This window comes from Sander lucioperca, chromosome 17, assembly GCF_008315115.2.
Source record: "Sander lucioperca isolate FBNREF2018 chromosome 17, SLUC_FBN_1.2, whole genome shotgun sequence".
NCBI classification, from domain to species: Eukaryota; Metazoa; Chordata; class Actinopteri; order Perciformes; family Percidae; genus Sander; species Sander lucioperca.
This window is the reverse complement of record NC_050189.1, coordinates 19,384,856-19,399,855: the sequence shown is the minus strand read 5'-3', so window position 1 is coordinate 19,399,855 and position 15,000 is coordinate 19,384,856. Positions and strand designations below refer to the sequence as shown.

At 45.6% G+C, this 15,000-nt stretch overlaps 2 protein-coding genes and 1 long non-coding RNA gene across 3 annotated transcripts in view; 2 read left to right on the top strand and 1 right to left on the bottom strand.

Moving 5' to 3' along the window:
• The window catches only part of LOC118493602, a 16,150-nt gene extending 4,900 nt beyond the window's left edge, over window positions 1–11,250 (top strand). The window contains exons 2-3 of the long non-coding RNA XR_004895550.1: window positions 6,360–6,363; window positions 11,194–11,250. This is a non-coding gene — a long non-coding RNA (uncharacterized LOC118493602). The remainder of the gene's footprint in view (window positions 1–6,359; window positions 6,364–11,193) is intronic.
• Window positions 1–15,000, top strand: part of LOC116064544 (zinc finger protein 239-like) — an 893,026-nt gene that overhangs the window by 630,806 nt on the left and 247,220 nt on the right. The gene's annotated exons all lie outside the window — the stretch shown is intronic.
• The window catches only part of LOC116064524 (CXXC-type zinc finger protein 5-like), an 8,978-nt gene continuing 1,543 nt past the window's right edge, over window positions 7,566–15,000 (bottom strand). Inside the window, exons 2-4 of the mRNA XM_031319761.2 lie at window positions 13,277–13,472; window positions 9,948–10,961; window positions 7,566–8,110 (exon numbers count right to left, since the gene is read on the bottom strand). Coding sequence (XP_031175621.2) covers window positions 8,063–8,110; window positions 9,948–10,961; window positions 13,277–13,393 — 1,179 coding nt within the window. The 5' untranslated portion in view covers window positions 13,394–13,472 and the 3' untranslated portion in view covers window positions 7,566–8,062. The remainder of the gene's footprint in view (window positions 8,111–9,947; window positions 10,962–13,276; window positions 13,473–15,000) is intronic.

Below are 15,000 nucleotides of genomic sequence, written 5' to 3'. Positions count from 1 at the left end.
ACAAATGGACTAATTAAATAAATCGATGGTACCGTAGCCCTTTTTAATGAATTCAAAGTGTACCCTTTACCCTGTACCCTTTAAATTAGAAGACCCAAACCTGCAGATTTTTATTTTTATTTCTGTTACAGCTTTCAGCGATGAATTTAGCGGGCAGTTCTTTCTGCTTTAATGCTGCGTTCCAGACACAATTAAGTCCCTAAGTTACGACTTCAAGTCACGACTCATGACTTGGTAGCGTTCCAGGCAAAGTCACGACAAACCCTTCTAGCTAGCGTTACCTAGCGGCTACCTAATGTTGACGTTAGCTAGCGGCTACCTACCGTTGACGTTAGCTAGCGGCTACCTAATGTTGACTTTATCTAGCAGCTACCTAATGTTGACTTTATCTAGCGGCTACCTAATGTTGACATTAGCTAGCAGCTACCTAATGTTGACGTTAGCTAGCGGCTACCTAATGTTGACGTTATCTAGCGGCTACCTAATGTTGACATTAGCTAGCAGCTACCTACCGTTGACGTTAGCTAGCGGCTACCTAATGTTGACTTTATCTAGCGGCTACCTAATGTTGACTTTATCTAGCGGCTACCTAATGTTGACATTAGCTAGCGGCTACCTAATGTTGACGTTAGCTAGCGGCTACCTAATGTTGACGTTATCTAGCGGCTACCTACCATTGAAGTTAGCTAGCGCTAGCTGATACTAACGTTTTCTAGTCGGCGACATATTTAGGGCTTCATTTAATAAACATAACCTGCAGTAGAACACAATCGTATGTGTATTGTTTTGATTACAATGTGCGGAATTACTTTACGTTGCCTATTTATGTCTATTTATGTCTACTATTTCTCACCGTTAATCACCGGCGTTTGTACAGCATCAACAGGGGTCGCCATTGTTGTTTATGTGTGACGTCAAAAACTGTAACTGGGAGAACAACGGTCAGCGTAACGCTTATCAGTTCAATTTTCTAAGCACAAACGGACATTGTAAAAACAGAAAAATGGGTTAAAATATCCAATTTTTAATTCTTTTTCCACATTGACAAATTAAAAAATTGGATCTTTAAATTGTTTTTCCAATTTTCTGTTTTTATTCAGAGGATCAGAAATTGAGAAAATTACAAAATTGCGTCTGAGCTAATTATTCAATACTGCCATGATATTCTCTCCTCTACTTTGTGGAATATGCAGGTCATTAACTGCATATGGACCAAAAAACTAAAAACTGATGAACTTTGGGGTCAGAGGTGCAACTGATGGTTTCGAGTGGGAGGGGGGCGTAGCTAGGCAGAACGAGGGAGAGAATACCATCACAGTATTGAATAATTGGAGGGAGAGAATACCATCACAGTATTGAATAATTGGAGGGAGAGAATACCATCACAGTATTGAATAATTGGAGGGAGAGAATACCATCACAGTATTGAATAATTGGAGCTCAGACGCAATTTTGTAATTTTCTACATTTCTGATCCTCTGAATAAAAACAGAAAATTGGAAAAACAGTTTAAAGATCCAATTTTTTAATTTGTCAAGGCGGAAAAAAATGAAAAATTGGATATTGGAACCCATTTTTCTGTTTTTCCATATGTCCGTTTGTGCTTAGAAAATTGAACTGATAAGCGTTACTCTGACCTACAACGATCTGGTACGAGTTAACGAGTAGTAAGTTACGGGTTTGGCGGCCGTTCCAGGGCACTTTCACAGTTAGAAGGTCGTGAAAACACGAGTAACGGGCTGCCTGGAACGCAGCATAAGTAGAGATATGTTAAAATTCTGAGTTCAAATTTTCATTATTTTTTTTTTTTAATCTGTGGGAAAATTTCAGTGCCATATTTTGCGTTGCACCCACATTTCGGAGGACATTATTAGGAAAATAACGGAGCCCTAAACACAAAAGGTGTTGCTGTGTTTCATCTCTGTTTGTTTATCTCAGAGCTGATTACATAAAACTTGATTTATATACAGATTTATGACGAATATGAATAATTTACATCTCAGATGTCCCCCTCCCCCGCCTTTCTCCCGCGCTCTCTCAGGCCACGCCCACATTCTAGAACACTGGTGGTGGGCCCATTGTTAGCGCTGTTGCCAGGCAACACGGAACACCGTCGTCAGGGACAACCAGTCTCTGTTTCTCTCTCTTTCTCTCTCTCTCTCTCTGACAACAACACCATTACTGAGATGACAAGCCCACACACACACACACACACACACACACACACACACACAGCTTCCATCTTATGACATATCGTCACACAAACACACAAAACGTATTGCATATTTTTTTTCTCTTCACACACACACACACACACACACTGAGACACACACACACACGCACACACACAAATACACACAGAAACACACACACACACACAAATACACAGACACACAAATACACACAGAAACACAGAAACGCATGCACAGACACACACAGAAACGCACAGAAACGCATGCACGCACGCGCACACACACACACACACACACACACACACACACACACTCTCTCTGTTGTATGATGCAATCCCCTGACATCCGTATTCCTCCGGTGTGCGTCCATCACACAGCTAATCTTTGAAATGCTTTATTACAATTCAGCACAGAGACAGAACAGAGGAGGAGGAGGAGGAGGAGGAGGAGGACAGACACGCAAAACAAACGCCCCCTTTCCTCCCTCTAACCCCACCCGGGGCTTTAGAAAAGGAGACGTTTGGTTTTAGTTCCCATGGAGAGGCAGGGGAACGTTTTCCTCATGAAAATACCCGAAAATAAAAGAAAAAAATAAATATTTCCAACATGTCTGTGAGCCGACTACTCAGGCTACATCTACACTATTACGTTTGATTTAAAAATGAATATCTTTTGCAGCATTTCAGACTTCAGAGCCCCGAAAACGGAGACACTTGGAAACACTGCTGCCCCCGTTTTGGTTTGAAAACTGCCGGTTTGCTTTTTAGTCTAAAAACCGCAGAGTAACGTCAGACGAGATCAGAGATTAGTTCTGCTACCGGAGCTGAAACTCTTCAAATCAGAGATCGATTTTGTCTCAAAATGCCGCTTTAAAATGAAAACGTAGCAGTGAAGATGTAGCCTGACTGAACATGATGATTCATCCTCTGGGGAACATGAATGAAGTCCATCCAGTATTTGTCGCAATATTTCATTCTGAACAAAAAGTAAAAATAGCTCCGCTTCACGGTGTGTTTTCACCAAGGGGGTCAGCTTCTCCTCGGACCGCGAACCTCCTATGGCGCCATTTTGATGCTAACAAGCCATCACCTCCCCGTTAGCATCCCTTTGACTGCCATTCATTTTCACAGCGAATAACATTACATCTGAAGCGTTTAAAGACTCTATTTGTCCGTTGTTTATTTCTAAAGAAACACGACAATGTATAAAAGGCTCCATTACCTTGTACCTCACGTTATGGCTCCGTAGCAGACGTTTTTATAAAAATAGGCTAACGATTGGGTCATAACCACGAGAGTTACTGTCTCATAGTAGAGGAATTACCGTATAGTACAGGAGAAGCTCTCAGGCAGTTTGGACTTCCATTAGCTGTTTAAGTTTAATTACTAATGCTAACTAGCATTTTAGTGATCAATAATTAGCCTGTGTCTATGTTATCTCCTTATACCTACGCTCTCCGTCTCTGCTAGATTGGGAATGATTGAGATTTCTCTTGGCACAGCTACCAGAAGACTTCCAACTTTCAGACAGGTTGCTCACGTCACATCTACGTCTTCAAGCTCAGTTGGAGGCTGCTCAGTAACGCTCAGCCATCACCGGAAAAGATCTTCTAATATCCTTCACTGGTCTCTGTCCAGAGACACAGGATCTGTTGGTCCATTCTTATATACCGTCTATGTTTTACCCTCGAACTCGTCCATGCTTCCTGTTTCCGCTTTGTCGTGCGGCGCTGAAAAAAAAGAGTGGTGCACTCAAAATCCTGGCGCGCCAGCGAGATCTACGGCATTCTGACGTCACATTGGCGCGAGCGAGCTCGGCTGTGGCGACTGTAAAACGGCCCTTAGTCTTTGTATGCTTTTTACAATGGTATCAGGGAACATTTTGGGGGAGTTATCTCTAAATAAGACTCACAGACATGTTGGAAATGACATGTTTTACGTGTGTAATGTTCTGATCTGATCTCGTTCAGTTCAGTTCGGTTCCTTTTAGTCCCGGGAGGTTTCAGACAGTCTTCCCCGAATATCCGAAAGGACCCCTTCGAGTTCCCACATTGCATTAAAAACTGCAGGCGGACTCTCCTGTTTCCTGTTGGGTCGACATTTAATACAATCTGCGACGATACAAGAACAGAGAAACTGGTTCTGAACTCTCTTTGAAGGTCCCGTTGAGGGTTTGACCGATACGGACTTTACTAAATCTGAATGTTTGGGGACTGGATGTGCCAATTTAGAGCCAATAGTCAGAGTGAGACTTCACCCAAAATGTGCGTTTGTGAAGACAAGAACTTACAAACTTTTTACGCAAATACAAAAATACGACAAAGTGACTTTTTTTTTCCCGTCTGCTTTTTGTTTGTATAAAACCATCCGGAAGTGTGACTGCGCCCTGAGAACTTTCCATTGAAATCCAGACAAAACGAAAACAAATTCAGACGTTTAAACTGAATAAATTAATAAATAAAAGAATCTAAACACCAGATTCCACGTAGACGGGGATCGGCTCTGGACCGTCGAGAGAGTTGAGAAGCAGATCGAGACGTACCAGCGTGAACACAGCTCAGTAAGAACCACTCACGGTGTCTTTAGAGAAATGTCTTTTAAAAGTTCTTGAGGCGGAGGTAGACAGAAGAGACAGATAACAGTGATGTGGTAGTTGTAGTCCTACGGATGGTGAAGTTGTAGTCCTTAATTTACCCCTTTTCCACAACGGAAGTTTGAGGGCCGAATGTCGAACCAGTTCTTTGGGTTTCGACGGCCAAAGAACTGGCTTTCGGCGGGAAAACTGGTTCTGGAGCGGTACCGACACTTTGCTGGTCTAGAACCAAGAACCAATCACGTCAGGGGCTGGGGGCTGGGTTATCGTAAACCAATCACGTCAGGGGCTGGGGGCGGGGTTATCGTAAACCAATCACGTCAGGGGCTGGGGGCGGGATTATTGTAAACCAATCACGTCAGGGGCTGGGGGCGGGGTTATTGTAAACCAATCACGTCAGGGGCTGGGGGCGGGGTTATCGTAAACCAATCACGTCAGGGGCTGGGGGCGGGGTTATCGTAAACCAATCACGTCAGGGGCTGGGGGCGGGATTATCGTAAACCAATCACGTCAGGGTTAGTTTGCTTTTTCGAAGCTTCTATTCGACATCTTTGACACTTTTAAATCCCTTAAAATTCGTCAAAAACGTCGAAAAAAGCGTATACGGCGATGTTAAAGATGTGGCTCTCTGGGCAGTGGAAAAGCAAAGTGGTTCTTTGCAGAATCAGAACCAGAACCAGAACCAGGACCAGGACCAGGACCAGAAGGAGGTTGGCGTTGGTGGAAAAGGGGTAAATAATAAGAGTCCTGGATAACTTCCTGCTGAGGTCAGTTTGTATTTCCTCTGTGGTAAAGTAGTTCTTCCTGTGAGGTTAACTCGGCGTCCGGTTTCTGTTTCCACTCGAGGCGGAATCATCTTCCTGGTTCGCTAGGAGGAGGAAGGAGGACACAGTTGGATCACAGACAGTGTAGGCCAGGGCTATTCAGTTACACATTCAACTGGTCCAGATTTTAAAAGCACTCGTAGAACAGCTCCAAAAAAACGTTCCGGACAAACTTTCCACGAGGAGTTTTTTTCTCGTAAAAAACGGACGTTTGGACAGTGGCTGTCAGCGTCTGAAGTGACGCAAAAACCCCCCTTCAGCGTGTTTTCTATAACGTACCGGGGAGAGCAGCAGCTACACAGGGTTTGAAGATGACGTAGCATTAAGAGCAACTATGGTAGCGAGTAGTATGAAAGCCCGAAAATCTGCGTAGGGAGGTTGGTCGGGGGGGTGGATGGGTCAAACAACAGGACCTTCACCCAGGAGACCGGGGATCGTGTCCCGCGTGCCACGTTTCCTAAACCCAACCGTCCCGTTCTTCTCGCGAGTGACGGAAACGTAAGCCCACCCACGACCTTTTCCTAAATCTAACTGCGTCAAAAGTGACGCCAATAGTCCCGACCCAGCACGTTTAGATTGCTCGATGGTGTTTTAAGCCCCCAACGTCTCCTTCGAGGCAGCGCTGCGACCGTTGACTTCAAGGCACCCAACCCTAACCCCAACCTTAACCCTAACCCTAACCCCAAACACAACCCCAACCTTAACCCCAACCCTAACCCCAACCCCAACCCTAACCATTGCCTAATCCTAGAGACGTTGGAGGATTAAAACACTGATAAACGTTTAGATATGACGCTAAAGGAGACTTTTAGCGTTAACGCCAAAGACACCTGACCAAGCGTCCGTATTTTACGCGATAGGAGTGAGAATGTATTGTCCGGAACGTTCTTTCTCAATGTGGTGACACTCACACTGCAAATTAAACACATCGCCATCGGTTTGGCGCTTGGATTTGGCGGCATAAAGATAAAGGCTGACGGTTAAACTGACGGTTTTCATTGTCAATTTTAGCGCTCCAGCATTGAGAAAGTCATGCTTTTTCAAGTTGTATCCATAGACTGTATAATATTAATGGACAAAGTATCCGGTTCGGCAAAGTGCTGCAAATGTGGAAGTGCCTTAAACCTGCTTTCTACCTGAATTCCATCCAAGAGGGTCAGCGTCTCCTCGGACCACGAACCTCCTATGGCGCCATTTTGATGCTACCAAGCCATCACCCCCCGTTAGCATCCCATTGACTGCCATTCATTTTGACGTCACTTTGACAGAGAATAACTTTACATCTGAAGAGTTTAAAGACTTTATTTGTCCATTGTTTATTTCTAAAGAAACACGACAATGTATAAAAGGCTCCATTACCTTGTAGCTCACGTTATGGCTCCGTAGCAGACGTTTTTATAAAAATAGGCTAACGATTGTGTCATAACCACGCGACTTACTGTCTCATAGTAGAGGAATTACCGTATAGTACAGGAGAAGCTCTCAGGCAGTTTGGACTTCCATTAGCTGTTTAAGTTTAATTACTAATGTTAACTATCATTTTAGTGATCAATAATTAGCCTGTGTCTATGTTATCTCCTTACATATACCTACGCTCTCCGTCTCTGCTAGATTGGGAATGATTGAGATTTCTCTTGGCACAGCTACCAGAAGACTTCCAACTTTCAGACAGGTTGCTCACGTCACATCTACGTCTTCAAGCTCAGTTGGAGGCTGCTCAGTAACGCTCAGCCATCACCGGGAAAGATCTTCTAATATCCTTCACTGGTCTCCGTCCAGAGACACGGGATCTGTTGGTCCATTCTTATAAACTGTCTATGGTAACGGCAAACTCGACGACTCAGCAGATCTCCACAAACCACTGGGTGACGTCACACACGCTCTGTCCACTAATATTAACAGTCTATGGTTGTATCACAGGACTACTACTTTTACTTCTGCTGCTACATTTTCAAAACAACGTGCTCCATTCTGGGTCAAATGTTGCTAGGCTATCTGTACAAATGTGGGACTTTCTGTAGGAACATCTGAAGGAACATCTGTAGGCTCGTTAAACCCATTTTTCGCGGATTAGATTGCTGAAACGAAAGATGTATTTTAATTGCAGAATATGTTTTCCTTAACCCTAATATTTAACCCTATATTTACCTGCAAAACAACAACTTCAGGGAAAAACGTGCAACTGTGACATCATCGCACCAAATTCTGATTGGCCGATTCCTGTCGCCTGTGACCCAAACTGCCTCCCTCCACCTCCGTCCTCCCAGCTTGCTTTCCCTGTTCCAGTTGAGGTGGGATTTGTAGTCTTTTTAAAAGAGCCGTCAACACAGTGTGTATGAAAGCGAGTAATCCTGTTGCAAAACATCTGGTTTTAAAATCCAGATGTTGTAGTCCAGAATGGGTTAATTGTCAGTACGTGATGTGACGGTGACTTCCTATTGGCCGAGGGGGAGGCTAGAAGAACCAACGAAACGCCTCGCCGGTCGGGACGGAGGGCGGCCGCTGAGAATAAAAGACAAGAAAAGAAGTGAGTCTTTCAGATCAATGGTTTAGTATTCAGTGGCCGTTACAATCCAATTCCTTTTCATTTTAAAGTCAGCGGTCAGTCAGAGACTAAGTTAACTTAACAACAAAAAAACACCCAGGAAGAGGGATGAGGCAAGAGTGTGAAACCACACACACACACACACACACACACACACAGAGACACACACACACAAAGAGACACACACACACACACACACACACACACACACAAAGAGAGACACACATGCACACAAAGAGAGACACACACACACAGACACACACACACACACACACACACACACACACAAAGAGAGACACACATGCACACAAAGAGAGACACACACACACAGACACACACACACACACACACACACACACACACACACACACACACACGCACAGAGACACACACACACACACACACTTGGACAAACACACGCGCACGCACGCACACACACAGACACACACACACACACACAGACACACACACTTTCAATATGTGTGTTGATGCTGAGGGAATAATTAGTTATACCGTAGTTAGTGCAGATTCCCACGCGTGTGTGTGTGTGTGTCTGTGTGATTGTGTGTGTGTGTCTGTGTGTGTGTGTGTGTGTGTATATAGAGTCATCAGTATCAGTGAGGTCGAACGCTGGTGTCAATGAATTATTGATCGCTGCTAATTCTTAGAGCACACGCACAGATAAATATTCTCCTTTCGCTCTCTCTCTTCGGCTCGCTTTATCACTGTGAATCCCTCGGTGTGTGTGTGTGTGTGTCTCTGTGTGTGTGTGTGTGTGTGTGTGTGTGTGTGTGTTGGCAGCCTGCCAAACATCAGCAGGGACCAAGCTCTCGCTTTTCACCACCCACCATCTGCACAGCAGTTCACACACACACACTCAGCGGGGCTGAAGAGCGATGCCTTCCAGCTCTCACCGTGCTGGCAGTCAGCTGGGTTAAAGTGAGCCAGGACACACACACACAGACACAGACACACACACACACAAACACACACAAACACACACACACACACACACACACAAACACACACACAGACGGCTGACCGTCGGCAGTAAAGCCAGTCGGACTGATCAGTTCCAAAAAGTGCCTCAGAACACATCGAAGCGACGGCGACTTGAGCGTACGTTCTGCACGTGCGAAGGCATCACGTGGGTCTGGCTTCTCCAGCCGATAGTAATGGCGGCTTGTTTGAAATATTATCTCGTATTTTACGAAAATAGTTCACTGAAACGTGTTTCTGAAAACATTTTAAGAGAGAAATAGGCCGTGTAGTTGCTGAATCTGTCTTCATTTCAGATCAACAAAGGTCAGTTTAAAAGATTTTCGTCAGATTTTGAGAGGCGTTCGTCACTCATCCCGCTCGTCATTTCCGGGTTAGCGCTCCACCAATCAGATTGGCCATTGAGTCCGACTGCCCGCCTTCCGATTCAACAAGTCAAATCTGCCCAAATTAAAGCCGACGGCTCCTCCGACGGACGACGGCACGGAACACACCGAACAGACTCGAGTCAGACGGCCAATTATCGGGTGTGTCAGCACCTTTAAAGTGAGCCAGGACACACACACACAGAGACACACACACACACACACACACACACACACACACACACACACACACACACACACACACACACACACAGACACACACAGACACACACACAAACAGACACACACCTTCTTTTCCATCTAACCCTGACTGTAAAATATTCACTGCCTTATGTGTGTGTGTGTGTGTGTGTGTGTGTGTGTGTGTGTGTGTGTGTGTGTGTGTGTGTGTGTGTGTGTGTGTGTTTACCTCCAGCACCCCCCCTCCTCCCCCCGGCTTCTTCTTCAGCTCCTCACACTTCCTGAACTTGCAGATCTGGTGACCCGTCTTCCTGTTGCGGCACGACGAGCACACGCCACAGTTGATGAGCCGCCTGCACGGCCCGCACACACCGCACCGCTTCCTCTTCCGCTTGGCCACCGCGCCCGCCGACGAAGACGACGACGTGGACGATAGGGCCACTCCCCCGGCGGCCGTCACCCCCGACGACGGCGAGGAGGCGGACGGGCAGGGGGAGGAGTTAGCGTGCTGCTGGCAGTCCGTGAGCGCCCGCTGGCCGCCCGTCATCTGGAAGGCGCTGCCGGCGTCGGCCGACCCCATCGCCATGACAATGACCCCTGGGGGTAATCCCAGCCCCCCCAGGAAGCCGCCGCCCATCACCCCTCCCCCGTTGCAGCTGCCGGCCTCCGATAGGCCCATCATGTCCGCGTGGGCGTGTCCCTGTTTGCTCATGCCACCGCAGTCCGCTGCGCCCCCGTACGTCTGCAGGAAGTTCCCGTTGGGGTGATGGTGCGCGGCTCCCTGCGCCACAGGAAGTGAGGAGGCGCTGTGTGCCAGTTTCTCCGCCCCTCCCCCCTCAGCGCCGCCCCCTCCCCCACCCCCCGGTCCCCCGCCGCCCTGTTGCATGCTGGTACTGTGATGCGAGGGCGCCATGTGTCCGGCGGCGGCCGCGGCGTGGTGGGGGTGGTGGGGGTGCGTCGGGGCAGGTTTGGGCCGGCCCCAGAACACGGCCGCCGGGTGGTGGTTCATGTTGTCGTGGCAACCCCAGGGTGCCGTCGCCATGGCGCCCAGCCTGGCGGCGGCGGCGGGAGGGAAGATGGGGCCGGCGGCCGCCAGACGCGCTGCCAGCTTGGAGGACTGAGGGAAGTTTGTGACGTTCACGTTCATGTTCATGTTGACGTTGGTCTTGTAGAAGCTGGCGATGGACGAGCGGTACCGGTCCATCTCCGAGCCATAGTCCAGCATCGGCGCCAGGCTCGACATCTGCAACGCAACACAAACATCGGCAGCAACCAATGGGAGAGGAGCTCTCAATACAGAACAATACTTTTGCACATCTACAATGTAAGACAGGTGCATCGTGTAGAATATCAGCAGTTAAAGTTATGTTTGTGCACGTTGCAAAAGGAGCTGTGTGCAGTCATTGAAGAACTAGTTCAAGGAAATGTCTCTGACACAGAGAAGGTTAAACTTAAGCCGTTAACTATAGTTTAAGCCATTTTATGGCATAAGAATGCATTGTGTACCAGACGGATAAGCAGAAAAACAGGAAAAGCAGTTAAAGGTTATGAGAGCAGACGAGGAAGTTGCACCACACAGAGACCCCGATCTTGTGTGTGTGTGTGTGTGTGTGTGTGTGTGTGTGTGTGTAGAGCTGCAACTAACGATTATTTTCATAGTCGATTAATCTGTCGATTACTTTCTCGATTAATCGATTAGTTGTTTGATCTATAAAAATGTCAAAACATGGTGAAAAATGTGGATCAGTGTTTCACAAAGCCTAAGAGGACGTCCTCAAATGTCTTGTGTTGTCCAAAACTCAAAAGATATTCAGTTTACTGTCACAGAAGAGAGAAGAAACTAGAAGATATTCACATTTAACAAGCTGGAATCAGAGAAATCTGATTTTCTTAATAAAAAAATGACTCAAACGATTAATCGATTATCAAAATAGTTGGCGATTAATTTAATAGTTGACAACTAATCGATTCATCGATTCATCGTTGCACCTCTAGTGGTGTGTGTGTGTGTGTGTGGTGTGTGTGGTGTGTGTGTGTGTCTGTGTTTCTCTCTAGAAACTAGGAGACAACCCCCTGTGAGGAGATAATAAAGACAGGGAAAACTCAGATCAGAGTTCATTTTCAGATGAGATCTTGGTGGACTGAGCTCTGATTTAATGTCTGTTGCTAGGGGAAACTTAGACTCTGTTTTTGTGAACCCACAATTGTGTTGTAACTGTCATGCTGGACTCAGTAAACTTTGCTTAACTGAACTCTTCGTCTCAGATTGATCCTTGTTTTCTGGTTAGAGGATGGATACCTGAACCGAGCCCGGGTTCGGACAGATATTTAGAAATTATGTTGGGGTTCGGGCTCTGTCACATCAGCGTGATAAGGCATTGAACATTTTAAATTTAAAAAAGCTTTTATGTAGGTGCACGCCTGTGATAACGTGCGCTTGTTGCCCCGTGTGCGCTGATGCGTTCATCTGTTGACATTTCCGAATGCCTTCCTACAAACGTACATGTGTTGTTAGTATGAGAAAAAAATTGGATTTTAACTGTGTCGGGCTCGGTTGCTGCTCTGTTGGACGCAGGCCGGGCTCGGACAGAAAAATGCGGCCCGATCCGCACTCGTTCTGGGAAACTTAAGTCCTATGTAAGAAGGCGCGGGAATTAATAAATTGGAGTCAGATTTGACAGGCCTTAGGGCCTTATTTTAGACACAATTCCTTCTACAGTCGGAAGGGGACAAGCAGGTCAAAAGTTGCAAAGAAACTCCTGCACACTGTCTAACTTGCAAAAAATATGTAAAGTTCAATAGTAGGCTATGTTTCCGTACTAGACCATCTTCAGGCAAATGGTGTTACATCCTAAGAAGCTGTATCTTCTGTAGGAGGGGACTGTTTTTGTGCACCAATCAACAACTTCCACATGAAATCAGGCAAAATTACATAACATTCATTCACATATCCGTTACTATAGATAGAGCTTAAACTTCATAGTAACCGTGATAATAGTATCTTTCATTAAAAATTATGCTCCTGAACAATCTGCCCTCCTCACTTCAGAAATAACGGCTACGCCCCTGAGTCCAAGACAAGTCCGACACAAGTCCATGACAAGTCCATGACAAGTTAGAGACAAGTCCCGGACCAGTCCGAGACAAGTCCGAGACAAGTCCGAGACAAGTCCTAGGCAAGTCCGAGACAAAGTCCAAGACAAGTCAGAGACAAGTCCCAGACAAGTCCCAGACAAGTCTCAGACAAGTCCGAGACAAGTCCCTGACAAGTCCTAGACAAATCCTAGACAAGTCCGAGACAAGTCCTAGACAAGTCCATGACAAGTCCATGACAAGTCTGAGATAAGTCCAACACAAGTCGGAGACAAGTCGGAGACAAGTCCGAAACAAGTCCGAAACAAGTCCTAGACAAGTCGGAGACAAGTCCGAAACAAGTCCTAGACAACCTCTTGAGTACTACAGCCCTGCGGAGCTGGATCTCCCCAAACCTCCCTTTGTGCCACCCCCGAACTCGACAGTGTCTCGAATGTTAAAAACAAAAATCAAACGGCGACTCACCTGTCCCTGTCCGCCGTAACCATGGTGGTTGGGGTGATGGTGGGAGGGGGCGGAGCTTCTCTGGAGCATCGTGGAAAGGTCGCTCTCCACACACACGCCGCTCGTCATGCCGGACATGACCTCTCACACACACACCCGCACGCACGCACACACACGCTCGCTCACAGCCGGTGCTGCGTGGTCGACACGTTTGGCTCTGTGAAGGAAAACAAACAAACATCATAAAGTCAAGTTACAGTGCAACATTAAGTGAATACACCCATGCTAAAGTTAATTAAAAAGAAGAATAAAAAAAAACATCTTTTGGAAAATGATCTTAATGCCTTAATTGAAAAAATGAGGAAAAATCCAACCTTTAAGGACACCAATTTTCTTTGTGAATGAATAATGTATCGTGAATAAATAAATGTTCTTCTTTAAAATACAGGGGGCATAAGTCAATACACCCCTATGTTAAATTCCCATAGAGGCAGGCAGACTTTTATTTTGAAAGGCCAGTTATTTCATGGATCCAGGATACTATGCATCCTGATAAAGTTCCCTTGGTCCCCACATCATCACATACCCTTCACCATACCCCCACATCATCACATCCCTTCACCATACCCCCACATCATCACATACCCTTCACCATACCTAGAGATTGGCATGGGGTACTTTCCATAAAATCATCTCTCAATGCAAATCAAACCAGCTATTAGGCTAACTGACATAAAAAAAAACATAAATCCCCCCCTAATGTCGAACCCAAAGTTACGCCCTTGACTGGAGCAATCTTGGAAGTGGAACGTCGGGGATATAGACTACTTTCTAGGTGACCGTCTAAAGCCAGAGAATTTAAACACGCTCTGTTTACTGTTTATGATGAATGTTTTGTTTTTAATTGACGGGAATAAATGTTCTATTTTTATACTGGATATAGACCAGCTTTAGCCAGGTTAGCGACTAGACTACAATCGAAGCAAATGCCACGTTGGCATCATCTACACAGCTTAAAGGGTAACTACCATTGTTTCCCCATGTTTGTGTGTGTAAGTGACTGATGAGAACAACAATCTTTGACATTGGTCAACAATGCTTTTAGCATGTATGGAGTCAACATATTTCCACATGTAAATCGGTAAACTATGTGTGTTGCAATGTAACCATTTGGTCCACTAAAAGGATTTTTTTTTGCCACTGACAGACTCAGATTATTATTCTAAGTGCCTGATGACATTATGGAAAGGATCCCTACAGAGATAGACATTTAAAACCTCTTTGAGACCTTTCTGTTTAACCAGAAACAGCTCTGTAGTCGCAAGCGCTGAATCCACCAGACTCCATTTAAAAAAGCAATACTTTTAGCGTGTATAGAGCCAACATATTTTCACATGTACATCTGTAAACTATGTGTTTATTTCAACCAAAACTAGAGTTGTGATGGTTGACGAAGTGCAAAAAACGGCTTTTAATAGTTTTATTTAGTTTCTGTCGACTTTGAATGAAGTGTGTTTTATGATGATAAAATCACTGTTATTTACATGGAGTCTGGTGGGTTTAGCGAACGCAAATTTCTCGGATGTTTTTAGGTTTAAAAAAAAAAAGGATCTTTCTCTTTAACACAAAGGTCGACCTCCTTGGAAATCCTTTCCATAATGTTGTCAGACACTTAGAATAATAATCTGAGTCTGTCAGCGGCAAGACAAGGATTTTGTGAATGTAATGTAAAACGCTCAAAGAAA